We start from the raw sequence: 25,475 nt of genomic DNA on the forward strand, positions 1-25,475 counted from the left end.
GCCCTTTTCCCACCACCACTACACCACACCCGCCAGAGCCCGACACGGTGACGCGCCGCCGCCACCGCCGCCCATCCCTACTACCCCCCCCCCTCCCCTCCCCTTTATTCACGCATCTCCAGAGATGTCCACTATCAGCGGGCTTAATGGCAAACCCGCCCATGAGCCCGTCACCTCCGCCGCCCAAATCAACACCGACCTGGGCGCGTTCCATGAGAAGTATTCGTGCGGCAACGTGTCCCAGACAGCGCTCGGCCGCCAGGATCCCCTGGCTCTCAACACGAACGGCAAATCGCTCCGTAAAAACTCGCTGAGGCTGAAGCGGAAGCGGCTGTGTGAGCTCCAAGAGTGGGAATACCAGGCCGCAACCGCACCGCGGCGCTGCGCGAACCCGGGCCCGGTCGGCCTGCTCGGCTTTGGCCTCTCGACGATCCTGCTGAACCTGCACAACACCGGGAACTTTCCGCTGTCGACGGTGATCGTCGCCATGGGCATCTGCCTCGGCGGAGGTGCGCAGTTTATCGCGGGTATGCTCGAGTGGGTGCGCGGTAACACCTTCGCGTACGTCGCCTTCACCTCGTACGGTACCTTCTGGCTGTCCCTCGTGTGCGTCTGGATGCTGCCAAACACAGCCGCCGGCACCTCCAACCTCGTGGCTCCAGCGAGCGAGTACTTTGTAGGCGTGTACCTCTTCTTGTGGGGCATCTTCTCCTTCGTCATGCTTTTGTGCACTATCCGCATGAACCTCGCCATCTTTCTCGTGTTCCTTACCGTGACGCTGCTCTTCCTGATGCTCGGCTGCAGCAGCATGGCGAACAGCGCGATAGGGCTGCGTGCGGCTGGCTACGAGGGCATCATCTGCGGCTCCCTCGCCCTCTACCTCGCCTTTGCCGAGATTCTGAACGAGATGTGGGACCGCACAGTCCTGCCGGTGATCCCGATGACGCAGGCGCTCGGCTGGTTCGGCGCCAGCCCTGAGAAGGCAAGCGACAGTGCCGAGCTGGCGTACCACGATCAGCCCCCCAAGGTCAACTGAAGCGGTGAAGACAGTGTGCGCTTTAGGAAGATTAAGGCCCCAGATGCGGAGGAGGGAAGGGAGAGAGAGTTTTTCTGGATGTTGCCCCAGACCCAGGCACAGATACGCAGGTGCACTCACGCATGTACACATCTAGCCCTCCTCCCGTCTTCAGCTCGCTTGCTTTCTGCTGTACCCCTCCTCTTCGGTTTCGGACCCTTCTCGCTCAGCCCGCCTCCCTTCCGCCATCTCTGTCGTCCGTGCCAACGAAGCCCACTTGCTGGCTCTTCGACATCGTGAGGCGTGTCCGTGCTACAGGGCACTGGTTAACCGAACCATCTCTTCACGCCACGCCACGTTCTCTGTGTGAGCTCGTGCACCTTCCTCTGTCGCTCTCTCTCTCTCTCTCTCGCACGCACACAGATCTACCCTGTCACCCGTTGAGATGTAACAGTAGATGTGCGCATCTATCTATTGGGGCCTGTGCATGTGTGCGTGCGTGGACGTGCACTCACGTTTTCTTCGTTTGGTTTTACTTTTATGGCTGCTGCCGTTTTCCTTACGCTCTTGTGCTCATTGTTGTCCTCGCGCGTGTGGCTGGAGGCGTCCTGGTGCGTCTGGTGGTGCTGCGTGGCATGGCTCGTTCACGTAACCGTCAGTGGCACGCACGCCCACGCACAGGCACAGGCTCACCTGGTACTGAATTCGGGCGCTGACGCGGGGCACGGTAAAGATCCGCCTTCTTCTCTTGAGACCACGCCTCCCTCCCTCCCTCCCTCCCTCCCTCCCTCTCTCTTGCTCCTTGCGTGTAATACCGGCATTGGTGTTCCTTCGCGGCTTGTCGTTCTCTCATGTTGCGGTGCTACGCCCGTTTCCTCTGGTTTGTTTTTAGGGGGAAGGGGTTCTGCATGCGTGCCATCTGCTGCTGTCGTGAGAACCATCCACCTCCGCCTGCCCTGCACCACCGCCACGGACCCACCTCCGCGCATCCACGAGACATCGTGCGCGTCTTTTCTTTCACTTGCCTCCATAAGAGGGCGGCGTGGCAGCGCTCTGAGAGCGGAGCGAAGAAGTGGCCGGTCGTCTCGCCCACGTGGTGGGCAAGTGAGGCACCGAGGTGTAGCGGTGGGTGCGGGCGATATAGCACGCGCATGCCCGAGAGACCCCTGAGCCGAAGAAGAGGAGGAGGTGGTGGGGAGATGGGGGATCGCCGCGCGCCGTACAGCGTGCCGTCCCTCTGCCCCGCTCCATCTTTTTTGTTGTTGTTGAGGTCTCTGCTTTCTTGTGGGTTGTCATTGCCGATGGCTGTTCTGTTTTCTTGCGTGTGCTCACGCGCGCTCTCGGGCTCCTGCGAGAGGGGAGAGACGGAGCGAGCGGTGCCGTGCACAGGGAGAATATCGAGATAAAAAAACAGAAAACATAGGCAGTGGAGATGGTAGTGGCGGTTGGGGAGCAAACAAGGCGACAGGTACGACACAGCGCTGCCTCTCGTTCTCTACTCTCCCCCCCCCGTACGCGCACGCACGTCGACGCCGAGCTACGAGCAACACCCTCATGCTTTCGCACTTCCTCGTTGCCTCATCACCAGTATGTTTCCTAGTTTTCGTTCGTGTGCACGTACTTGCGCGTCTATATATATATATATATATATATGTATATAATCTTTTTGTTGTGGTTCTGTCTGGATCCCTCGCAAGCGTCTTTCTCTTCCTTTCTTCACCCCCTCCTCCCCCCCCCACACACACACAACACCCCCTCCTCCTTCGACGTTGTTGCCCTTGCGAATGCGTATAAGGTATAGGTATAATGTATATATATATATATATGTGTGTGTGTTGTGTGCAGGGGGGTGGCGGGGGCGGGCTCTTCCCTTGGCCATAAACCCCACCAGCCCCTCCTCTACCCCTTCCCTTCTCTTCCCTCCCTTCCCAAGCGAAAATGAATAAAACGTACATCCTCACGGCATGTGTGCAGAGGAGGACGGTGTGTAAGACCTATCACACGCACACGTACGTGTGCATGTGTGTGTGTGTGTATGCTTATCGTGACGTGTCTCCCCTCTCTTCCCCTTAGCCCTTGCCTCGTCGCCGTCGTTGTCGTCGGTGCGTGTCTTGTAAACGTATATATATATATATATATATATAGTGTACACATGTGTGTAGGCATGTGTTTGCTTCCCAATGCTTCAGCCTGCTTCCCCTGTTCGCTTTACGTTTACTTTTTTTTTCGTGCGCGCACGTGTGTCTGTGTGCCTGCGTGTGTGCCTGTGTGTCGTGTTGTTGCTTGTCGCTTATAACGAGCGTCCTGCTGGTCGAGGAGCGCGAGAGTGAGAGGGAGACGCACGGTGCTGTGTGGTGCGTATGTGCCGTGGTGTGCGGCAGCTCCCTGCCCTTATCTGTGCCTCTCTATCCGTCAGTCAGCCTCCGCCCTCTCCGTGCATCACCGATGCCGCCTCATCCGGCCCCACCCGCCCCATAAAACGGATGGGGGTGTATGGGTAAATCAAGGGGAAGGAGGGAGCAGACACCGCGAAAATGGAGAGCGCGTGCAGCAAGGGGCGCCACGGAATGGTGCGCATCTGCAGGCGCACCTATCTGCGCACGCGGACGTGCAGTCGAGCGTCTCGTGTGCGTATGTTGTTCTGCGTGCGGGTTCACGCTGCAAGCCTCGTTCTGCCTTGCCCTCTCCTTTTACTTATGAGCCTCGAACAAGGGCAAGTAGCGCATGTGAGTGGGGCTGCACCTCTGCCACACCCAGACACATGAGCAAGCAGCCCGTGACAACGACAATGACGACACCATTCCTCGTTGCGTGTGTATGATGTGTGTGTGTGTGTGTGCACATCATACATGACCAAAACAAAAAATGAAGCGCGCGAAACTCGTTTCTTCTCCTTTCCTCCTCTGTGTGTGTTTGCCGTCAAGACGAAACCGGTCATGGCATCGAGCAGCCGACGCGAGGCACATTCCACCCTACCCGGCCCCACCGACAGGCAGACACGCCTACATCTCTGCACAGCAGCGAGCAAGGAAGGGGGGAGGAGGGGTTCTCCATTTCGTTCCTTCTTGCTCGCGCGCAGCCGCCACGCTGCGTTGCAGTTCACCTCGCGTCTCGGTGCGTGGACCTTATGGTGCGTGCGCGTGCATGTGTAATGGGGTGCTCGGCATGCACGCAGCGAACATAGACGAGAATGTCTTTACATGTATAGATGCCTATACGTGTGGTTGTGTTCTCGGCCTGCCCATCCTTCTCACGAGCGCCTCAAACCTCCTTCCTCACCAACCCCCGCCCCTTCTCCACACCCATACGCCTCCCTCTCCTGCTGGCTTGACATAAGTGATACGCGCACACACGTGCCCACAAGCTTGTGTATTTCACCCCCGCTCCCTCCCCCATCCCCCCTCGCTGTCGAACACGTCGTCAAGTCACCGAGTCCTCCTCCTCATCATCATCATCCTCCTCCCCCCCTTCCCTCACGAAGAGCGCCCACAAACAACACAAGGACGCAACGCACTTCGCTGTTTGAGGAAAACGGGCCTGACATTGGTGGATCATCGACGCCTGTGACACCCACACCCGTTGTCGCCGAGCTCCCGCCGTCACGCTGCCGCGTCGCTAACTCTCTCTCTCTCTCTCCCTCGCTTCAGGAACGAATAACACGGCCACGCGCTCGCACGGCGCTCGCATAGCCATCTCCGCCGCGCCCGCCTGTACTCCCTCTCTGGCGAATGCCACTCGACAGTAAAGAGCCGCACCGCCGCGCAGCCGTGGATGCTGCGCAGCAGCCGTCGGCGTCTGTGAAACCCAAGACGCCATCAAACACAGTGCTGGCGTTCGCGTTGCGGGAGGAGGAGAACCACATCGACGATGCTGCGCTCGTCGCCGCGATGGATGACGAAAACGCCGACCCGCTGCTGCACCCGGCCCAGACCCGCGCGCTCCTCCACATCGAGCAGCGCGAGGAGAACCGCTTGCGCGGTGATCCGTGGCGCTTCGCGGTGGCGCCCATCTTCTGCCTGCTCTCCATCTCCAACGCCATGCAGTGGATCGCCTTCTCGCCGATTGTGGATGAGGTGCGCACGTACTTCCACATGAACGCAACCCAAGTGAACTTCCTGGCCACCACCTACGTGATCGCCTACGTCGTCATCGTCTTTCTCAGCTGCAAGCTGTACGAGGTGACCGGCATCAAAATTGGCGTCTTGATTGCCGCCGCGGCGAACGCGCTCGGTGCGCTGCTGAAGATCATCGCCCTCTACGCGTGGCCCAACGCGGCCCTGCTGTACCTCGCGCAGGTCTCCAACAGCTTCACGGAGGTGCTCACAATCGCGACGCCTCCGCTCATCTCGAACCGCTGGTTCCCGGAGAAGGAGCGCATGGTGGCGAACACCGTCATGTCCTCAGCGCTCAACTTCGGGTGCGGCATTGGCGTCCTCGTCCCGACCTTCTTTGTGGGTCCGGATAAGCAGTCGAAGAAGCACTTCGGCAACTTCTTCTGGTTTCACTTCGTCTACGCGGCGCTGGTGCTCGCTCTCGTCGTCTTTCTCTTTCCACGGAGGCCGCGCTACGCCGCCAGCCACGTCGCGGCGCGGCAGCAGAACCGCGAGGAGCGCCGCCTGCGCGCGCTCGATCACGTGCTGCACCGCCGGCACAGCGACGAGGATGAAGAGGAGTCCGACAACCGACCGCATCCGCATGCTGTGCAGAAGAGGGGCGTCGCCAAGAGCAAGAACGAGCCTCTCGTGGCCGGCTTGACGGATGCCTGCAAGGAGGGCAGCTGCGACTTGGCGGCGGTGGCGGCGGGCAACCAGTGCGCCAGCAGCAGCGGTGCCGCGGTGGAGCACGGCATCGACGAGATCCAGGACGCAGAGTCGGAGAGCGAGAGGGAAGAGCCGGAGGTGCAGCCGGTGAACGTCTTCTCCGTGTTGATGGACTGCTTTCGCGAGTTCCGCAGCAACTGGTCCTTCATTCTCCTTGCCATCAGCTCTGCCGCGGAGCTGGGTCTCATCTGGGGTGTGGCGACGGTGCTGCCGCAGATGCTGGCCCCGTACGGCATCAGCGAGGCCATGGCCGGCTGGATCGGCTTCCTCAACCTCGTGCTTGGCACCGTCGTCTGCCCCTTCTTTATGCCACTCGTGGACCGCTATGGCCGCCGCTACAAGCTGCTTCTGTGCGCCCTCTCCGTGATGGTGGTGCTTGTCATGGTGCTGCTCACGCTGCTGCTGCACCTCGGCCCCGCCGTGCACGAAGACAGCAAGTACTACGTCACGGCTGTGTTTGTGCTCTGGGGCGGTGTCGCGGGTATCTGCCAGAACTTCATGATGCCGCTCATGTTCGAGTACGTTGTGGAGCTGACCTTCCCCATGGCGGAGAGCACGTCCGCACCGGTTCTGACGTGGACCGCTTGCCTGACGAACTTTCTGCTCACTCTCATCTTTGGGGAAGTGCTGACCGACACGCCCACGGAAAACAAGGCGCTGCGCACCTTCATCGGCGCCACCGTCGTCTCCTTTATCGGCTGCGTGACCCTCTTCCTCACAAAACCGTTGACGAAGCGCACGGACTACGAGAAGCACCAGGCCGAGGCCCTCGAGCAGCGCAAGATGCGCCTGCAGTCGGCGGCGGCGGTAGCGGTGGGCATGGACGGCGCTTGTCTCCATCACGGCGTCGACGGCGCAGCCGTGGGCGCGTCAGCGGTGCCGCCGCCGCCGCCGGTGACGCACCGAAACTCCGCCCACAGCCACCACGACGGTGACGCCACAGAAGTCAAGAAGGCCTGAGCAGCAAGAGCTGCAGAGGGCGCATCCGCACATGGCACTCACCGCCCACGCGCGCGCTTGTCTCCGACTCGCCCTCTCACCTCTCTCTTCGCCAGACGCGCACGGCTCCTGCCATCTTCGCCGTCACGCTGCACCTCTTGGGAGGGGTAACCAACTCGGGAGATGCAGCTCTCTGGGGAAGTGGCACTCTAAATTTCTAAGCACACACACACACACACACACAGAGAGAGAGAGATGATGATGATGATGATGAGTGTGTGTGTGTGTGTGTGTGTGTTGGACAAGGTGCGAGCGGCGGAAGGGGGGGGGGGCGGTGAGGGGGTGGAAGCGAAGGAGGGGGAGGAGGGGAGGGGCACGCACTGCACACCCATGCGGAGGCGATGCAGCGGCGTCTAACGATCCGACGATTCGCTGGCTCTCTGCCGCTGGTGCTTTTCAGCGTGCACCCCACCGTCACCCACCACCGAACCGTCAACGGCCCAACCGCGCCGTGGCCCTTCTGTTGCCTGCATGGGAATTTAGGCGGAGCAGAGAGCAGGCGGGCGGGCGACAACGAGCGATGTGCATGCAAGCGCGTGGGCGAGAGGCGTTCCTCCGCGTCCGCCACCCACCCCACCCCGGCACACGCAGGCACCCCGTCCGCTTCCTCGCCCCCTCACGGTCTTCGACTCGGCGCGGCCCTCGCTCTCCCCCTCTTCTGGTCTCTTCATTTTGAATTCCTTTCCCGCTCCCACCCCCTTCCTTTCCTATCTCCAGTGTGATGTTTGTTGCTCGCATGGGGTGGTGTGTGCATGCCATGGCATGCCCGCCTTGTGAGACACCGCCGAAGTTGCGCCATCGGCGGAGTTGTGTGTGGGTGTGGATGTGGGTGTTCAAGCGTCGGCCATCTGGCACCACCGCCATCCTCCCTTCCGCCTCACATCCTCCGGCCGGCGTCTTTTCACCCTTCTCGTCTCGTCCCGTTGGATTACATGATATGTATACATATGTGTATATATATATATATGTGTGTGTGTGTGTGTGTCTGCATGTGTTCTGTGTAGCGTCTCCTCCGCCTCGTTGTTTTTTTTTGTTTTACTGTGGACGTACTCGGAGACGCACGCGCGCGCAGGTCGCCTCTCTCTCTCTCTCTCTCGCTCTCGCTCTCTCGCTCCTTCCATTTTGTCTGGTGCGGCCGCTTAGCAGAAGAGCGAAATGGGGGGCGTGTCTCCGTGTGTCTACATCATCCCTCGGCGCACGATGGTGCACGGACGGCGTACCTGTGTATCCGGCACTTACTGCGCGTGTGCGTCGTTGGAGCGTCTTTTGGGTTACCGAGCTCGTGTCCCGTGCTTCCGTCCGCGTTCTCGTCTTCTCTGTCACGTTTTCTTTTGTGTGTGCTTGTGTGTGCCGTTCTTCGGTTTCGTTGTTTGCGAGGACCCCTACCGCCATCGCCTCCCGCGGCATCCCGCTGGCAGTGGTGTTCGCGATGTCGGTAGGGGTCTGTTCCATGCCGACGTAGTCTTTTTCGACGATTTGCTGTGTTTCTCTCAGGGGGGAGGGGGGGGAAGGTGTGTCGGTGGGTAGGTGAAGGAGAGGGGGGGGGGCGTCTCTCTCGCTCTCGCTCTCTGCCCATGTTTCTCTCTGTATGTCCACGCCACGGCGCGCCGGGTCGTGTATGGAGCCCATATCCCCTCCTCTGTCTATGAACGGCCTCTTTCCTGTGCTCGTCGACGGACGCAGTACTTCGACTCTCTGGCACCGAGTCGAAACCCCCCTCTCTTTCCGCTTGCGCAGTTCCTGAGCGCACGGAACCGCCGCTGGTGTCTTCGTGGATGTGTGTGGGTGGGTACATGTTTTCAGGAGGGACGGAGGGAGGGAGGGTGCCGCGGCGCATCTGCTTGTGGCCATGTGTTTCGCTCAGCCTGCGTCTCCAGCAAGTAGATGCTGACGATGATGGAAGGTGGTGGAGCGCGTGCGCGCAGACAAGGACCCCATAATGAAGGAGCGCAGTTCATCAGCGCGAGGGCATCTCTTCGGAAAAGTAACGCTGAGGGCACACAGGCCGAAAGACAGACACACACGCACGCGAATACATGATCGGCGCCTGCTCTGCCGTTGATCTGCGGCAGAGGCAGGTGCAGAAAACGAAAAGGGCGTGATGGTCGCACGCTTGATGGGGAAGGGGAGAGGAGGGGGTTGTGCTATAGGCGGGGCCCACAGGTAGCTCGCTGCAACTCTTAGCGGGCCCCACCCCCGCCGGCTGAGGTGCATCACTCGATGAAATGGCTTCCCATCTCACCTCCTCCTCGTATGCCGAGACGTCATTTCTTCGTTCCTGTTCGGTGGATGCCCCTTCTCTCTTCCCCTCCCCCTCCCTCTCTCTCTCTCTCTCTGGTGCGGTCGCTGGAGGGGAGGGGCGGCAGTGCTACGACCGTGTGTGCATTGCCCTGCCACGACCGCATCCCACGCACACGCACGCTTATACTTGCTCTGTAAAACGGCCACACACACACACACAAACCTTCGACGACCGATCGATTCATCGCAAGAGCGGGACGAATACGAGCAGGGCCACTAAGAGTTAAGCCGATACCGCCGCTGCTGCTGCCGCCGCCGCAGCAGCAGCACAGCTCCTCGCAAGCGCGCACGCGCACGCGCAGACAGACACATAGAATCACCAATCACTGATATTTTCAACAGATTCTCTTTCGCGCATGCGGACGTACGCATAGACCGATTTCGCATACACACTCACGCCACGCACCATCATCGCACGCGCGCACACTCAGAGAAAGAGAGAGAGAGAGAGGCAAGCCGCTAGATACACAGAGTCGTCGCTGTCTTTTGTACGTGTACGTCTACACGAACAACGCACGCCGACGGACGGACGAGTAGATAGACAGACAGACGCGCACAGACGGGCGCTATGCCGAGGCTGCACGCCATCTCGCAGGGTCTGTGGCATCACATTCAGCAGCAGCAGCAGCAACGTCCGGCACGGCCGATGCAACTTGCTGAGCCGACCATCGGCGACGTTGCGGCACAGCTGTCGCCGATGACAACGCCGGCCATCACACAAGTGTGGATGGTGGGTGTGCAGGAAGGCGAAAATGGAACGGTACTGGTGCAGGAAAGCCCCCGCATCGTCCACACTCAGACATCGCACGCGCAGCAGCCACATCCGAATTCCGAGGAGTCCCACGTGCGCTCAGCTGCGCGCACGATGCACCGTAGCGGCAGGGCAGCGCTACCACCGCCGCGGGACGCGCTCACAAACTCGGAGGTGGTTGTCTGTGGCGATGATGCAGAAAATAGTTTCCACAGAAGACGAGAGCGACGACCGCGGTCACCCTCACCATCAACCTCGCGCACGCTGGAGGAGTTGTTTAACGAGGAGCTGATCGGAGAGGAGCAGCGCGTGGCGCTCTTGTCGACGCACCAGCGCACCATTACGGCGGGAGAAGAGGATCTGTTCTCGAAAGCTTCGACTCGCTCACACAGATGCATCGCGGAAGCTGGGCAGCGGGTCATGACGATGACGAACGCGTCCAGCCAAGCCACGCCGCGTCAGCGCACGGTCGACGAGCCGCTGCGGGTGTGGCTGCCCAGGTGCGTGAACGCGCTTTCGACGCTGACATGTGAGGGCAGTCCACCAATCACGCGCGTCGCGGCACGCGGCAACCGCGGCCAAGTGCGACTTCGTACGGCGCCTCCCCGTCGGCGGGCATCAGCTTTACTCCTCGCAACTGGCGACGGCGGCGCAGACAGCGCGCCGCCCGACTACGCAGGCGACGGTGATGACGGCTTCCCAGTCGCTCTGTGGCGTCGCACACCGCCGCGCGCAGGGGTGACAATGGCCGATGCGGACGGCGCACCTACGTCGCTGCTGTCGTCTCCGCGCTGGTGCGTGACAGCTTATGAGCCGCTGAGCCTGTCGCTACCGGCGACGGCGCGGTGTGCCGACGGCGATGGTGAAGGGCCGGTGTTTCAGCAGGCACCTATCAGCACCACCACCCTTTCTCACCTCAGCAGCACTGTGGACAGCAGCATTCTGGGCCGCAGCGGCGCTCGGGAGGACGAGGACGCGGTGATCGACGCGGTGATCGACGCGGAAGACGATGAAGAGGCTGCTGCGGTGGGCACCTGCCGTGATCATCGTCCACCCATAGCGATGGCGTCCACGCACGGCTCAGCGCCCACTGCCACGGTGGTGACACGGGTGTACTGGGGCGCTGCTCCACCGTTGAGAGGGATGGCGCCGAGTGCTCTGCACCACGGCGGCGCAACTGGCATGGCTGATGATGGTGATGCAGGCGGCGACGGCGCGGCCTTCGCAGGCCGCAGGAGCTCTGGGCAGAGCATTCGCAGCAGTGTGCAGGGCGGCGGGCGTGCGCTCGATCAACGAGCCCAACATTTCTCTGTGGCCCCCATCACTGTGTCCTCCTCCGTCGTGGCCACGGGGCGGCCAGGCCAGCACCAGCACGGAGGCGCAAGGGGCTATGACGGCGTTGGCGCACATCCTTCACGCAGCTCCGCCACCGCGGCAGTTCATCGCCATGAACCGTTCGGTGAGCTACCATCTTCGCTGTTGCCCGTGATGCGCCGTCGACCACCCGCCGTCCCGGCCCCCGACGCGTGTGTGCCGCCACAGTCGATGGAGCTGAGGATCACCCTTCCCTGGTTGCTGCACACCTCCACGCTCCCACCGGTGGCGGCCGAAGCGCTGGCACGCTGTCTGGGAGCACACATCAGAGCACATCTGCGACCAGAGGGGGCAGCGCAGTGGACACAGGATGGAGCGTGCCGCCCTCGACTCAGCGGGACATGCGCACCGGGGCCTGCAGCGGCACATCCACAGCCCGGGTCTTCACGGGGAGATGATCCACCGCCATGCTGGGTGGCGGCCTTTGCGTACACGGAGGGGATTCAGATATACGCGACGAATCACGCCGCGTCCCTCGTCCACGCCAAGGAGAGCACCGAAGGGTGCGAATCGTCTCGCGATTGCCTGGCAAGCCCGCGTCACGACCCTTGCGGTCTTGCCCCAGAGGCGCCGCTAGACCGCATCTCCTGGCCTGCGTGGGTGCCGGATGCGCAGACGAGTGTCCGCATGCTCGCCGCGCTCACCTCGGGTGCCTTCCAGCTGATCGAGGTGATCGCGCGAGCCCTCGACCAGGCGACCGCTGCTGGCAACTCTCCTGCTGCTGCTGCTGCGCTGGCAGACATGGATACGGCGGAGGGAGGCAACACTGAAGCCCGCAGTGTCCGAAGGGCAGCATACAACGCAGGAGGTCAGCTGCACATTGGCAGCGGCACGTCACGCTCCTCCGCGACGCTCTCTCGAGATCCCGCCACCGTGCTGCATCAGTTCCATGTCTTCTCTGAGGCCATCTTCGGTGATGCGGCCAACAAGCGTCTTTGCCGACATGTCCGCGATCGCCTCCCGCTGCATGTGCAGGATTTGAGCGAGTTGTTGAGTCGGCCGTGGTGCGGCGGCGCGAGGGAAGACGAGGACGGCGATGTGGCCACCACCACAACTGCCGTCGCTGCCACCGGCGTGTGGCGTGCCCGCTGCCCCTCCATGCTGGATCTTGTGCACCACCTCGCCCGTGCGTGGATGACGGAGTGCTTTGCCGGCCTGGCGAACCGACTGCACGCGTTCCTGATCACCCACGATCCCGGCGTCGTGCTCGACCTCATCTGTGCACGTGCGAACGACCGCAACGATGCCGTGCCCCATGACAACCTCTGCAACAGTGCGAGACTGCTGAAGAGGATGTGTGCCGAGGAGCGTGACGAGAACGCCTGTGCGCATCAGCGGGCTCCTGTTCCAGCGCGCGAGCGGCACCGCGACCAGCGCGAATGCCATGGCTGCTCAGCTCACTCGCGCGCAGTGCTGGCAGCCGCGACTGCAGCCGCGTCGGTGCTCCCGCCACATGCGTTGATCTACCGAGGCGTCGCAGAGTTCACTCACGGGCCTCTGCAGCGGTGGGAGCGGTGGTGTTTGTCACCGTCGTCGACCCCTGCCGCACATTCCCTGGCCACCAACGCTACTGCCAGCGCCGCGGCCATGCAGTGGTCAACTCACGTCAACTACGCCACCGTGCACTCGCTCCAATGGGTACTACGCCACCCTCTCGACGCACACGCGGTCGCAGATAATGTGCGGCAGTCCGCATCGAAACTCGCTGCTGTCACGGACATGCTGGCGCTGCTGGAGCTGCTGACATTGATGCCGCCGCTCCTCGACACGACGGCGCTGCTGATGTACCAGGCGGAGGCGGTGCTACGCGGCGCCTGCGCTTGCGTGATGGGAAACGCCGGCGATCGCGGTGGCGGCGGCACGGCCATCATGACGAGCGGCGCGCACAGCCACAACGCTATCACCGGCGGCATCCGAGCAACGCGGTCGCGCGCCGCGACGCAAGGGTTCCACGAGTATTACCGCGTCTTCCTCGGACTTGTGTGCTACGGTGCAATGCAGCTGAGCGACGCGGAGGGCATGGCGTTGCTGTCACGACCGCGGCCGCAGCCAACGGGCGTGGAGCCCTCGACGGCAGCACCCCGCCATCATGACGCTGCATCGCCTTTGCCAGAGCTGCGTTCAGCACAGGCTACCGTGGATGGTCTGTGGACAGAATACATACTGCCGCTTGTGGTGGGTTACGTCAGCGGCAGCGGTACAGGGGCAGCACCCGCAGCTCGCATGGATGCGTTGACGGCCGCGGATCAGTGCATCACGTACGCACTGATGCTGCTGCAGCTGCTGCGGCTTGAAGGGCGAAGCGTGCGCCACGGTGGCCGCGGATGTGCACAAACCCCCGCCTTCCCAAATGGAGCCCGGCAGGATGTGCCTAACTCCGGGGTGTCGTCGTCGTCGCGGCACCGACGCAAGCGTGCCCGCTCCGCCGCTGTGGGAGGGCCGGAACCGCAGTCATGGGGCAGCTTACGAAGCGCGGGCTCGTGTGGCGAAGACGCTCGGCCGAGGTGGTGGGCACCATCACCGGCAAACGCGGACGAGCACCCCCCCACCGCCCGCTCCCCGCAGCCGGAGAGCGTTTCTAGCTCTGCCTTCACCGCGGATACGGCGACGACGACGACAACAACAACGGCCACGACGCGCTGGTGCGCCAACAGCGGTCTGGACAGCATCAACGAGATCGAGCGAGTTGGCGAGACTATGACGGCATCGCGATACATGGCAGCGCCGGCATTCGCCCACGCTCCGCGGCCCGGTCACAGAGACGAGCAGAGTGTTGCACACAACGCCGCCGGCGGCATGGCGGACGGCGTCGTGGGCGTGTCGCCCACGGAGCAGACGGCGCCCCCGCCGCATTGCATCCCGCCCCTGGAGCTTCTCGCTGAAGGGGACGCGGGAGAAGCAGCAGCAGCAGCAGGCACACTGCAGTTTCCTCCCTGTCCCGCGCCTCCACCCGACTGGCAGGGCGTTTGCCGGCAGCTGATTCGCCGTTGGCTGCAGCCGACGAGCGACTGTCATGGTCGCGGTTGTCGGGCGTCGAACTTCGCCGAAGTCGCGGCGCAGCATCCGAAGGCCGATGACAGCGCCACCGTCAGAGCAACCTGCTTTCCTGGCGGGCGGTCGCAGTTTCTCGATGTCTGTGAGGCGGGCAGTGGCTACACTCTGCACCGTCGCGATGTCCGTCGCGTCGGCGCTCTTCTGGCGGGACTGGCGCAACGCGTCGCGGCCGTCCGTGAGGAGGAACAGGGCGCGCACGCTGTAAGCCCCCACAGCGACAGCGCTGGATGCTGCTATGATTACCTCTACGGCGTGCTGCCGCCTGGACTGCGCGCAAGGGACGCTGGCCTCATCACCGTCACCTCGACCTCCAGTTCTGACGACGGCGAGGATAGCGACACGGACAGTGCAGGAGAGGGTGCAGAGACCAATGACAACCTCTGCAATGTAAACATCCTGCGCTGTGTCGCGTCCACAATCAGCACCAGCACCAGCACCAGCACCAGCAGCAGTGGAAGCAGCGGCCACAGCACCCTCGGCACCACCCCTTCGGCGACATTGGTGTCGCCGCTATCGTCATCCCTGGCAACATCGCCGTGACGCAGTACCGGGACGAGGCGGAGCGGACCGCAGTGCAGCGCCGCTTGTTGCTCAGCTACGTGTTGGCCTGATTTTGTTCGTTTTACTGCCCTTCCCCAGCTTCAGTGGATCACCTTTACGACGCTACGTCAGGACACGTACACGCACGCGCGCGGACTGACGCCCCCTATTTCCGGGTCGCGCACATGCACGCAGCCGTTTCCCTCGCAAGCCTGCGCTGGCCTCTTGGGTTGGTCGGCTAATGTATTGTTGTTTCGCGTCATCTTCTTTGTTGAGGGTCTTCGCCTTCGTCCCACCCCACCCCACCCCCGCCTCTGTCGCGCCGTCTTCTCTGGCGCAACGCGTGTGATGTACGCGTTGCCCCCCCCCGCCCCCGGTCCCGCGCATATACGATCAACCGAACAGAACAGCTCAGCAAGCGACTGTGTGAGGGGAGAGGCGAACTGCCGAGGTATATCTGACGTGTTTGCTGGTGGTGCTTGGCGTGTAAGCCCTCTTGCGGGTTGGAGGCGAGAGGCAAGGAGGGGGTGTATCCTCATCTCTTGCCGCCAGCACACCGACTGCGTGACGGTTAACCTGTCAGCACAGATTCGTCTTCCTGTTCGATGCGGCCATCATCACCCCCACACACGCACACACACACTCCATGGAGGCGCAGTGGGTGGTGCCGTACATCATCGTCGCGTACGTGTGTCGTTTCATCTGCGTGCAGTCACGTGTGCGTAAACCTTCTGGGATGCCGCCTCGACCTCTCCTCGACCACCCTGTCCAGGTCCGTCCGTCCGCTCGTTCGTGAATCATGTGTGCATCTCTGTTTCTGCCACTGTCTCTCCCTTCCTCGGTTATTGCCGCCACCGCCACACCTGCGACCCACAACTACGCGTCAACGGGCGGGGGCTCCCTCTTCCACGCACCTGCCCACATCCCTCGCCTTCGTACCTCGTCTCTCTTCACAACACGTGCAGTTTTGAGGTAGCCCTATCTCTGCGCCCCCCCCCCTCCTGCCCCCCTCTACCCCTCCCCACGCACTGTCCATCATCGCCATGTCCGCTGAGACCCTCGCGTGCACGTACGCCGCGCTCATGCTGAGCGACGCCGGCCTGCCCACCTCGGCCGAGAACATCGCCGCGGCGGTGAAGGCTGCCGGCGTCGAGATGCGCCCCACCCTGCCCATCATCTTTGCTCGCTTCCTGGAGAAGAAGTCCGTGGAGACGCTGATGGCGGCCGCCGCCGCGCAGGCCCCGACGGCCGCGTCCGCCCCGTCTCCGGCAGCGGGCGCCGCCTCCGCTGCAGCGGCCGGCGGCAAGGTGGAGGACAAGAAGAAGGACGAGCCCGAGGAGGAGGGCGACGACGACATGGGCTTTGGTCTGTTCGACTAAGCGCTGTGCACGTCTCCTTGCGAGCTCGTGGGACAATCTTCTGTTTGGGGGTATGGAGCGAGAAAGAGAGGGGGGACAAGAGGAACGGGAAGCGCTGGCTGATCCCTGCCTCGCCCCCCTCCTCTGATCACGTGTCGAGTAGCGAGAGCTGATTGCTCTCGCACCTGCTCGATGAATGCCATCGCATCAAGGCGTCGCCGCGCGCGTCACCATCGCTTCTTCGCTGTGTTTCTTTTCGTCATTTCACCCCACCTACGCAACCTCCACAAACTCAACGACGGCAGCGTGTGCGCGCGTTGTCCGGCACATCGGTGACGTCCAGGCATGGCCCTGCATGTCGACATGGGTGCCTCTGTGAGAACCTCGCTCGCGTGCGATGCGTGCTCGCCCCTGTCTTTCTATGCAAGCGCAGGTGTCCCCGCACTGTTATGCGCAACTTTCTCGATGTCCCCAGCCCTCCTCATCGCTCACTCCCTCCCCCCACAAATACGGATCTCTCTCTCTCTCTCTCTCTGTGTTCATAATGTCTGTCTCGCGCACACGCACACGTGGTACCACACTCCCACAAGCACGTCATCGCAGGAACACCCTCCCCACGCACTGTCCATCATCGCCATGTCCGCTGAGACCCTCGCGTGCACGTACGCCGCGCTCATGCTGAGCGATGCCGGCCTACCCACCTCGGCCGAGAACATCGCCGCGGCGGTGAAGGCTGCCGGCGTCGAGATGCGCCCCACCCTGCCCATCATCTTTGCTCGCTTCCTGGAGAAGAAGTCCGTGGAGACGCTGATGGCGGCCGCCGCCGCGCAGGCCCCGACGGCCGCGTCCGCCCCGTCTCCGGCAGCGGGCGCCGCCTCCGCTGCAGCGGCCGGCGGCAAGGTGGAGGACAAGAAGAAGGACGAGCCCGAGGAGGAGGGCGACGACGACATGGGCTTTGGTCTGTTCGACTAAGCGCCCCGCATGATGACCGACACATGCGAGCACGTGATTGTCTGCCTGATGTTCTGCGACTCCCGGGTATGCGTGTGTGTGTGTCGATGCTTTTGTTTTCTTTCCGATTTCATTTACGCGTGCGTTACTCTTTCCTCTGCGAGCCCTAACGACCAGCACGACGCCGTCCGATGGCGGGGTGATGGCTTGCACCACTAGCTCTCGCTCCGCGAACGAAGCGGGATCGCGGGCCAGAGAGCGTGAGCGACCCGGTGGCAATCGGAGGTGGGGTGTGTCGCTCAACTCTGAATTTTTTTTAGGGGGAGGGCAACGGTGCTGTCTTCTCTTGCACGCTCTACCCGCAGCCCGCGCTTCTGTCAACCCTCCCCCCCCCTCCCAATCTCGACTGACGGCTTCGACACAATGCTGGAGCTGATGTGGTGAAGTCGAACGCACACACACTCACCTACACATCTGTGCGGGTGTGTGCGCGTCTCCATCTCTGCTGTCGTCGCTTCTTCTCTGCTCTCCCGTCTCGCTCACATAGGTCTCACCGATCAGCGACCACCACGCTCCACTACCCCAGACACCCACCCACCCACCTACACACACAAGAAAAACAAGCGTGCGGTGCCTCTTTATAAACTTTTTTCCTCACGCATCCGGAGGCTGACGGGCGCCTGCTGCGTCGTCGTTGAGCCAGCTTCATCGAGTGCGGCACACACCACCATCACCATCAGCACCCGGAGAGGGAAAGCAAGCGCATTGCTCTACAGCCTCGCGGGCCGCTCGCGCAGACATCGAGAGACCATTCCTGCACCCTCGCTGCAGCGATGGAGCGCTTGCCCACGGGCGCAGCAGGTGGTGACGCCGCCGAAACCGCGGCAGTGCCACCGGGCATCACTGTTGGTGGCCGCCCGCCCAGTCGGGCTTCCACGTCCACGGCGTCCCCGCCCCCGGTGGCCACCCAGCTGACCGACACACAGCTGCTGCAGCTCTCGCTTCGCAACGCCGTCGCATCGGCGGCCGCCGGCAAGGCGACCGTTGCCGCGAACAACTACGCTCTCGTCATCAAGATCATCTTCCGCAAGTGCTTCCTGCTGGAGGAGCTCGTGTTGCTGGCGCTCGCGATGGGCTACGAGACTCGCAAAGTCGCTCATACCGCTCCCCCTCACATCGCCGGCGATGACGGCCGTAAAAGTAGCGGCCCCGGCGGCGGCGCTGCAGGCACTGGCCCGCACGACTGTCCGCTCTCCGCTGGTGCAGCACACGAGCAGCTGGTGGATCCGCTGGTAAGCGTGGGCACGCTTCTGCCGCCTGGCTTGGACGAAGATGACTACGAAGGGGAGTGCACGTACTCTGAACAAAAGGAGCAACGTGAACAGCAGCAGCGGCATCAGCACGTCTGGACAACACCAGCGGCGCGGGACGGCGCCAGCATCGCCTCAACGGTGTCGTCGGCCAGGCCTACAGCACACGACTCGACGCCAGGGTACGACACCGCAACCGCACGGTGGCTTGCCTGCCTGCTCGCCAAGGTGCACCCAGACGCGCTGCCGATCGCCACACTGGAGAAGATCTGCAAAGTACCCCTGACCGGCTCACCTAACGCGGCAGCATCATCACCTGCACGCGGCGGGGCAGCTGCTCGTCGGCACGTCACGAGCACTACCTCCGCGGCCAGCATTGGCCACTGGCCGTCTGCTACGGGAGCCAACGACTCCCCGTCGATGAGCACCGTTGCTGTTCTGCCTCTGCTGCCCTCTCTCAAGTCGTCGCCGACCGCTTCGCCGCCCGGAGCGGCATCACCGATGCCCGCTGGCGGAAGAAGGGACATGTCGACTGGCAGCCCGAACAGCAACGGCGACGCCGCCCCATCGTTGGGGGCCGCTGCGCCCTTCTCCACCTCACTCTCGCTTCTGTTCGCGACCCTCCTCTGGGACGTCGCCTGCGCACTGTGGAACGAGGGCTTCATCGAGGATGCGCACCACTGGCTCTCCGTCATGGACGTGCGACGGCTGTGGAAACTCTACGAAGACTTGTGCCGCGGTGGCGAGGCCGCTGCCGATGGCTGCCATGAGCAGCCGGCGGCGGCGGCGCCATCGCCGTCAAGGCTCTTTGCCTTTAGAGAGCCCCCCGAGGAGAGCGTGAAGAGCGGCGACCGCGCCTGTGCGCTGAGCTGGCCGGCGGTGTTGGCAGAGAGCTGCGCCGCAGACGTGTCGCGGTCATCAGCAGCGACGGAAAGCCCGTCGGGAGGCGCCGGCCAGACTATCCACTCCAGTGGCGCGCAGCAGGAGCACGTCGTTTCCAGCACAGCTGTGCCACAACCTCGACAAGGGATCCTGCTCTCCGCCCTTGCTCAGGTTGGCGGGCCGCTGCCCATGACTGACTTGACCGCGTGCTTCACCGGCCCGGCAGAACTCGAGGTCGGCAACGCGGACAAGGATGCGGTGACGGCTGCCACGCAGTCGAGGACGGAGGAGCGCAGTGTGGGCGACGACGCAGCAGCGATGCATGCAGAGACACGAACGGCTGCCCTCGCCACTTTTGTCCGCCGCCTCGCACGCCGCACGAGCGCGCTGCGTGACCTCTGCGGGTTCATGATCGCCTGCGAGACCGCCGAAGACGTTTTCTACGTCATGTACGCCCTGAACAGCGCTCTCGTGACACAGCAGTGGAAGTACGGCCAGCAGCAGGAGCGGCAGCGAGCAGACGACGCAGCAGCTGCGGCCAGAGGGGCAGCCGCCACCACGGCCTCCACCACCGCGACTACGACTAACGGCGGGCTGTCTGAGCTGCTCATCATTGCGAACCTCCTCATAGAACTCTTCATAACGAAGCGGGCCCAGCAGCTGCTGTTGGAAGAGGGCGGACTGGACGAATTCGCTTCTGGCATCGCCGCCGCGCCGTCACCGCTGGCGGCGGACGGAGGTGGGGGTAGTGCGGAAGATGCATCGCGCAGGCTTTCACGTCAGCAGCAGCGGCGGCGCACCGACCGTGCCATTCGCCGCGCGTGCGACGAGGTTGTCTGCGCCTTCACGAATGGGCGGTGCCTCACCCTCTATGCACTCGAATCGTATGGCATCCCGCCCCCGTGCGACGGCGACAGCAGCACCGTGACGGTGCAACTGCTGGCACCTGAGCTACCCTTCGTTCTCGTGAGCAACCTACTGAGCAGCACGCTCAACTACTCCACTCGCTACCTCTTCAGCAAGGTGTATCACGGTGTCATGGGGTGCCGCGGCGTGGACGCGGCAGAGCGCCATCAGGAGGCTGGGATAGGCAGCCCATCACCATCATCTTCGGCAGCAGCGGCCGCCGCCGCCGCCGCGTCCATCCCGAGTCATCCGAACCGCACACGACGCGCCACAGATGAGGAGAAGGAACGCCGCCGCGCATGGACGCGGCTGCCTGACGCAGCAGCAGCAGCGGCGCCGCAGAGGACACCACCGCTGCACGCACACGCTGCACCAACATCGGCATCCGCGACCATCACAGCCTCCGTGCAGAGCGTCGCTGGCGAGCTCTTCGGCCTCATGAAGAAAACGGCGGTGAACTGGCGCGACCTCGGCAACCGTGGTCACGCCGGTGTGGCCCCGCAGTCATGCGGCGGTGGCAACTGCAACTACGACTGTAGGCATCACCACCAGGACGTGCGACCGTCCTTCAGCATGGCTGATGCGCCCGGCGGTGATCCGCTGCTGGGACGGGAAGGCGGTGACGGGTATGCAGAGCGTCTCGCCGCCGCGCGCCGCGAGCATCGCGCGGCGGCGGGGGACGGTGGCAGCAAAGAACGAGTGCAGCTCGGGGAGGCGACGCCGTGGTCGGCTGGATCACCCGCAACGGTCACGAGCAACAACAGCAGCTTGGCGGACGCCCGCAGCACGACCGGCGCCTACCCCGGCAGGCCCGACGGCGACGCACCGTCTGTGTCGCTTCCGTGCCGGGCTGGTCGAAGCCGCGGGTGCGCGCTCAAGACGAGGGGGGTGGGTGCTGCGGAAATGATGCTGCCGTCCTCCTCGTCCATCGCGGTGTCGCTCTTGGCTGAAGAGAACGAACTGACAGGCCTCGGCGACGCCGTCAGCGACCTCTACCTCGCCCCCGCAGCGCCTGCAAGCCAAGAAGAAGCACCACCGTCGGCGCCGCAACCGGCGGCCACGGTGGTGCACACGCCAGCCGCCCACCTCCAGAGCCGATCCCCTAGCGAGGCCCTCAGCCTGCGGCTACTCGCACTGCTGTATCGGTATCCGCAGCTGCACACGCTGGAGCCGGTCACAGCGAGCCACGTTGACCTTGTAGGGAAGGAGCTGAACAAAGCCCTGCACATCCTACAGACGGCGATGCGGGATCGGTTTGGCGATGGGTGGTGGCTGCAGTGGCGCTCACGACGCGAGGGCGAGACGCAGCGCTACTACGCACGCGCTCTGACGGATGCACAGCGCGGCGGCTACCCCCTGAGCTTGCCCGCCACGGCATTGCCATCGTCCCCCGCAAGGGCTGCAGGAGCAGCTGGCGCTGCGGTGGTACCACCGAGGACGATAGGCATGTCCGCGGTGCAGCCGGACCCGTCCCTGCTTCTTGTCGGTGCTCGGCCTTGGCACGCCTCCGTCGCGCATGAGCAGGATAAGGTGAATGTGTGGGGGCTGGACGCGAGGGGGTGCAGTGGCGTACCCCCGCCATCCGCGCCGCCACCGTCCTCGCGAGCACACACGGTTCTATCCGACCTGTGGTGCACGCGCACCTTGACGATACCGACGGATGAGGAGCTGCGAAAGCCTGTTCAAGATCTGAGGAGGCACTTTACGGGCACCACTACTGCGTCAGCCGCGTCCAGGGAAACGGCAACCGCTGCGACGGACACCGCGCCCGCGTCCGCGGCAGCGATGCACGGAGACGTGCAGGCGGCTGGGATGCTGCTCGATGTAGACTGGGATATCCCGCCAGTCTACACACCCGATGTCTCACTCGACTTCTCAGCCTTCACAACGACGTCGGTGGAAACGCAGGAGAGCACGCGGCAGCTCGTGGAGTCTCTGCAGCAGCGGGAGCAGGCGCGTGGCGACGACGGTGACGGCAGTGACAACGATTACAGCTGTGACGATGCCGCAGGTGCGCCCGGCGTGTCGGTGCTGTCGCGTGCGTGTCGGCGGCTGCTGCACAACGAGCTGCCATTGCTGCAGCAGTACAGCCCATGGCGCGTCATCTACAGTACGCGGATGCATGGCGTCAGCCTAAGCACGCTCTTCTCCAACTGCCGCCGTGAGGTGGAGCGCCAGGGCCTCTCCGGCTACGCCGTCGACTCTGCAGTGACCACCACGCTGTCGGACTCCAAGCCGATGCTGCTCGTTCTGGAGTTGCCGGCGTCGACAACGCTGCAATTCTCCGAGGATGACGCCGGCGTGCGAGAGGCTTGGGCCGACGCCGACACGTCCTCCTCTACAACTCGGCCGGAAGCACGCTGGCAAGCCGATGATGGCGGCCGCCGCCACCGTCGCCGCAACAAACTCTTCGTTGGTGCCTTCCTCTCCGACTTGCTGCGGCTCGAGTCGCGGCGGTACTACGGCAGTCAAGACTGTTTTGTGTTCCAGCTGCTCGTGCCTGGCACTGTCGAGGGCGAAGCGACCGCGTCCGGCGCGTCCGCTGCCTCAGCGGGGCCGCAGCTCCGTGTGCACCGCGCCACTCGCAGCAACACGCAGTACATCAACTGCCGCGCCACGTCCATCGTGATCGGCGGTGGTGAGGGCGGGAGCAGCATCTACCTTGACGACACCCTCTGCCACGGCGCGACAAGCGCGTGCGCCACGTTCGCATCGCCGCCGCTGAGCACCTGGGTGTCGACCCCGTGCGAGGCGGCCGGGGACGGTGCCGATGGCGAGAGCGACGTGCACAGGCGGCAGAAAAGCTTGTGCGTCTTGAATGTGGAGGTCATTGTGATGGACGCGTAGGACGTTCTGTGAGTGCGCGTGTTCGCGCATCTCTCTGCGGCTGTACGTCGTACTGCGGGTACCATGTCTGCTCGTCTGCGATGTGAAGGGCCCACCAACCTCGACCGCATGCGTCCACGCATGCAACTGAAGTCAGCGCTGGTACCGACCTTTTCTGGTGATCTCTATCGAGGCAAGTGATGCTGTTTCTTCTTCCGTTACCCTCGACACATCCCCCGCATCACCAGCGCCTCTCTTCCCTTCTCTCTCGCTCTCTACGTGTTTTGTTGGCGCTGCTTCCCGTGGGGATTTCTCCGGCGCAAGTGCTCTGTTTTGTGGTATCCCGATATCATTTTTTTCGCGCTCCACCACCACGATGGGCGCCACAACCGCCGCGGCCGTCGCCTCTCTCCCTCTTTTATGATCCATGGCTCAATGATGCTCTCTCCTCGGGTGTGCGTGTGTGTGCGCGCGCGCACATGTGTGTATGCAGATGAGGAGTGTGTTCCCCGAGTATTCGTGGCTGCGTGCCACGGGTTGGCTTCGGCTCCTTCTCTTCCTCCTTTGCTGCAGCTGCTTGTTCTCGGTTACTCCTTTTCGTTGTCTCTCGCTCACTCACTCGCTCACTTGGTCTGCATCCGGTGCGTGTGCTCGGCACGAGCGGCGCTGACTCTCGCGCGTGCGCTTGCCTGTAGGCCTGCGCGGTGGGCACGGAGTCAAGCACGGCGCTGAGCGGGACAACGGACCACAGCACACACACACACACACATGTGTGTGTGCAGGTATGCGTTCTAGCAAGGGGGAGATGGAAAACGAATACGCAACAGAAGACGACGTCGGATCCTGTTACGAGACATGATATACGCAGGGGCACACGAGCACCGACTCCATCAGCTGCTGTGTCGGTGTGTGTGTGTGTGTGTGTGTGGAGGGGGGGGGGGTATCTGCCTGTATGGGCCTGCGTGTCGTCAGATCGATGCCCCCTCCTCCCCGCCCGCCGTCCCCGCCCCTTCTCGTACTCCCTCTAAATGCTCTACATACACACACACACACTCTCTCCCTCCCTCTCTTTCTCTGCCTCTTTGGATTTCTCTGGTCTCCCCCACGCACGTGCGCGCGCGCCCCCCCCCCTCCCTCTCACTCTCGCCACCTCAACGCACACCGAAGCAGCGCTGCTCACACGCACAGACGCACACACTCTCACTCACAACCCCATACAGCATCAGAAGTGTCACCGGCGAACGACACACAAAGCTGAGAGAAAACGCGTGCGTGGCACAGCCCACAACTCATAATCTCGTTTTTCTTTCCTATTTTTTTTTTTAGTAAACGGAAGAGGACCGAATAGGTAGATCGGCCATCACTGGTTCGTTAGTCGGGTCTTGTATCGATCGATCTCTGACGGGGTGCGACGGGCTGAAGATTTCGAGCCCTCTCACCTTCTCCCTCTCCCTCACCGTCCCCCCTCCCCCCTCCCACGCCCTTGTCAGACACCTCACAGTCAAGCAGTCGTATCTACAGTCGTTTCCTTTGGTGACAACCGCGACAGTGGCCGCGTCGGTGCCCGTCCGTTTTCGTCATTGCCAACACAGCTCACGACACCCCCGCACACCACCACCCCGCGGCCCGTTGCGTTGCGCGTCGCCTCACTTCTTCGTCGTCTATTTCTTCGTCGTCTCTCATTGGACCGCTGGTCGTCTACTCTTCCATCATTTGCTTCTCGTTGTTGTTTTTTCCATCGATAGAGTTCACCATCCACGCAGAGGGACGGAACGGAAACGGGGGAGGGGTATGGTGTTGGGTGGTGGCGTCACGCATCGCAGCGCACAGTTTCCACCCCCTCCCTCCTTTTTTTGAACAGCCCCCCCCCCCGCCACCGCCACCGCAACCATCACCATCACCACCTTGCAGGCCCTTATTTATCTATTACATACACACACGCTACATATTCCTTCTCTTCCTCTCTCCCACTCAATATCACGGGCTCACGGACGTGCTGCTTTCGTGTGTTTGTTCTTCGCTTGCTGGATTACACCGACACGCACACACACACACACACACGCACTATCCCCCAACCCATCGGCTTGCCGTGTGTATGCGTGTGTACGCGTGCGTGTGTGTATGCGTGTGCGTGTGTGTTAGAGTTTCTCAGAAGCATCAGAATTCGTTGGTCTTACCCATCAGTCTAACAGGCTATCTACCTATATAGATAGATAGCCATCTGCTTTATGCATATATATATATATATACCTCTCTCTATATATATACCTCCATATCTATATATATATATATACATCTAACTATATATATATATAATCTATCTAACTGCCTATCTATCTATATATATATATATATATTAGCTTGGCTTCAGATTTTTTTTTGTTTTGC

General features: G+C 62.5%; 6 protein-coding genes across 6 annotated transcripts; all 6 read left to right on the forward strand.

Annotated features, from left to right (window-relative positions):
• Positions 1–124: 124 nt before the first annotated feature.
• On the forward strand, positions 125–1,036 carry LMJF_03_0400 (conserved hypothetical protein; the record flags this gene model as incomplete). The annotated part of the gene is made up of 1 exon (XM_003721668.1): positions 125–1,036. One exon carries the CDS (start codon positions 125–127, stop codon positions 1,034–1,036), a length of 912 nt encoding a protein of 303 aa, XP_003721716.1.
• Positions 1,037–4,743: 3,707 nt separating this feature from the next.
• On the forward strand, positions 4,744–6,795 carry LMJF_03_0410 (putative MFS transporter; the record flags this gene model as incomplete). The annotated part of the gene is made up of 1 exon (XM_003721669.1): positions 4,744–6,795. The coding sequence occupies one exon, from the start codon at positions 4,744–4,746 to the stop codon at positions 6,793–6,795; it is 2,052 nt and encodes a 683-aa protein (XP_003721717.1).
• Positions 6,796–9,703: 2,908 nt separating this feature from the next.
• Positions 9,704–14,854, forward strand: LMJF_03_0420 (conserved hypothetical protein; the record flags this gene model as incomplete). Its single annotated transcript, XM_003721670.1, has 1 exon — positions 9,704–14,854. One exon carries the CDS (start codon positions 9,704–9,706, stop codon positions 14,852–14,854), a length of 5,151 nt encoding a protein of 1,716 aa, XP_003721718.1.
• Positions 14,855–15,897: 1,043 nt separating this feature from the next.
• LMJF_03_0430 (putative 60S acidic ribosomal protein P2) lies at positions 15,898–16,233 on the forward strand (the record flags this gene model as incomplete). Its single annotated transcript, XM_003721671.1, has 1 exon — positions 15,898–16,233. The coding sequence occupies one exon, from the start codon at positions 15,898–15,900 to the stop codon at positions 16,231–16,233; it is 336 nt and encodes a 111-aa protein (XP_003721719.1).
• A 615-nt stretch (positions 16,234–16,848) lies between these two features.
• LMJF_03_0440 (putative 60S acidic ribosomal protein P2) lies at positions 16,849–17,184 on the forward strand (the record flags this gene model as incomplete). The annotated part of the gene is made up of 1 exon (XM_003721672.1): positions 16,849–17,184. The coding sequence occupies one exon, from the start codon at positions 16,849–16,851 to the stop codon at positions 17,182–17,184; it is 336 nt and encodes a 111-aa protein (XP_003721720.1).
• Positions 17,185–17,996: 812 nt separating this feature from the next.
• On the forward strand, positions 17,997–23,108 carry LMJF_03_0450 (conserved TLD domain protein; the record flags this gene model as incomplete). The annotated part of the gene is made up of 1 exon (XM_003721673.1): positions 17,997–23,108. The coding sequence occupies one exon, from the start codon at positions 17,997–17,999 to the stop codon at positions 23,106–23,108; it is 5,112 nt and encodes a 1,703-aa protein (XP_003721721.1).
• Between the last annotated feature and the right edge of the window lie 2,367 nt (positions 23,109–25,475).

Source organism: Leishmania major, chromosome 3 (genome assembly GCF_000002725.2).
Source record: "Leishmania major strain Friedlin complete genome, chromosome 3".
Taxonomy (NCBI): Eukaryota; Euglenozoa; class Kinetoplastea; order Trypanosomatida; family Trypanosomatidae; genus Leishmania; species Leishmania major.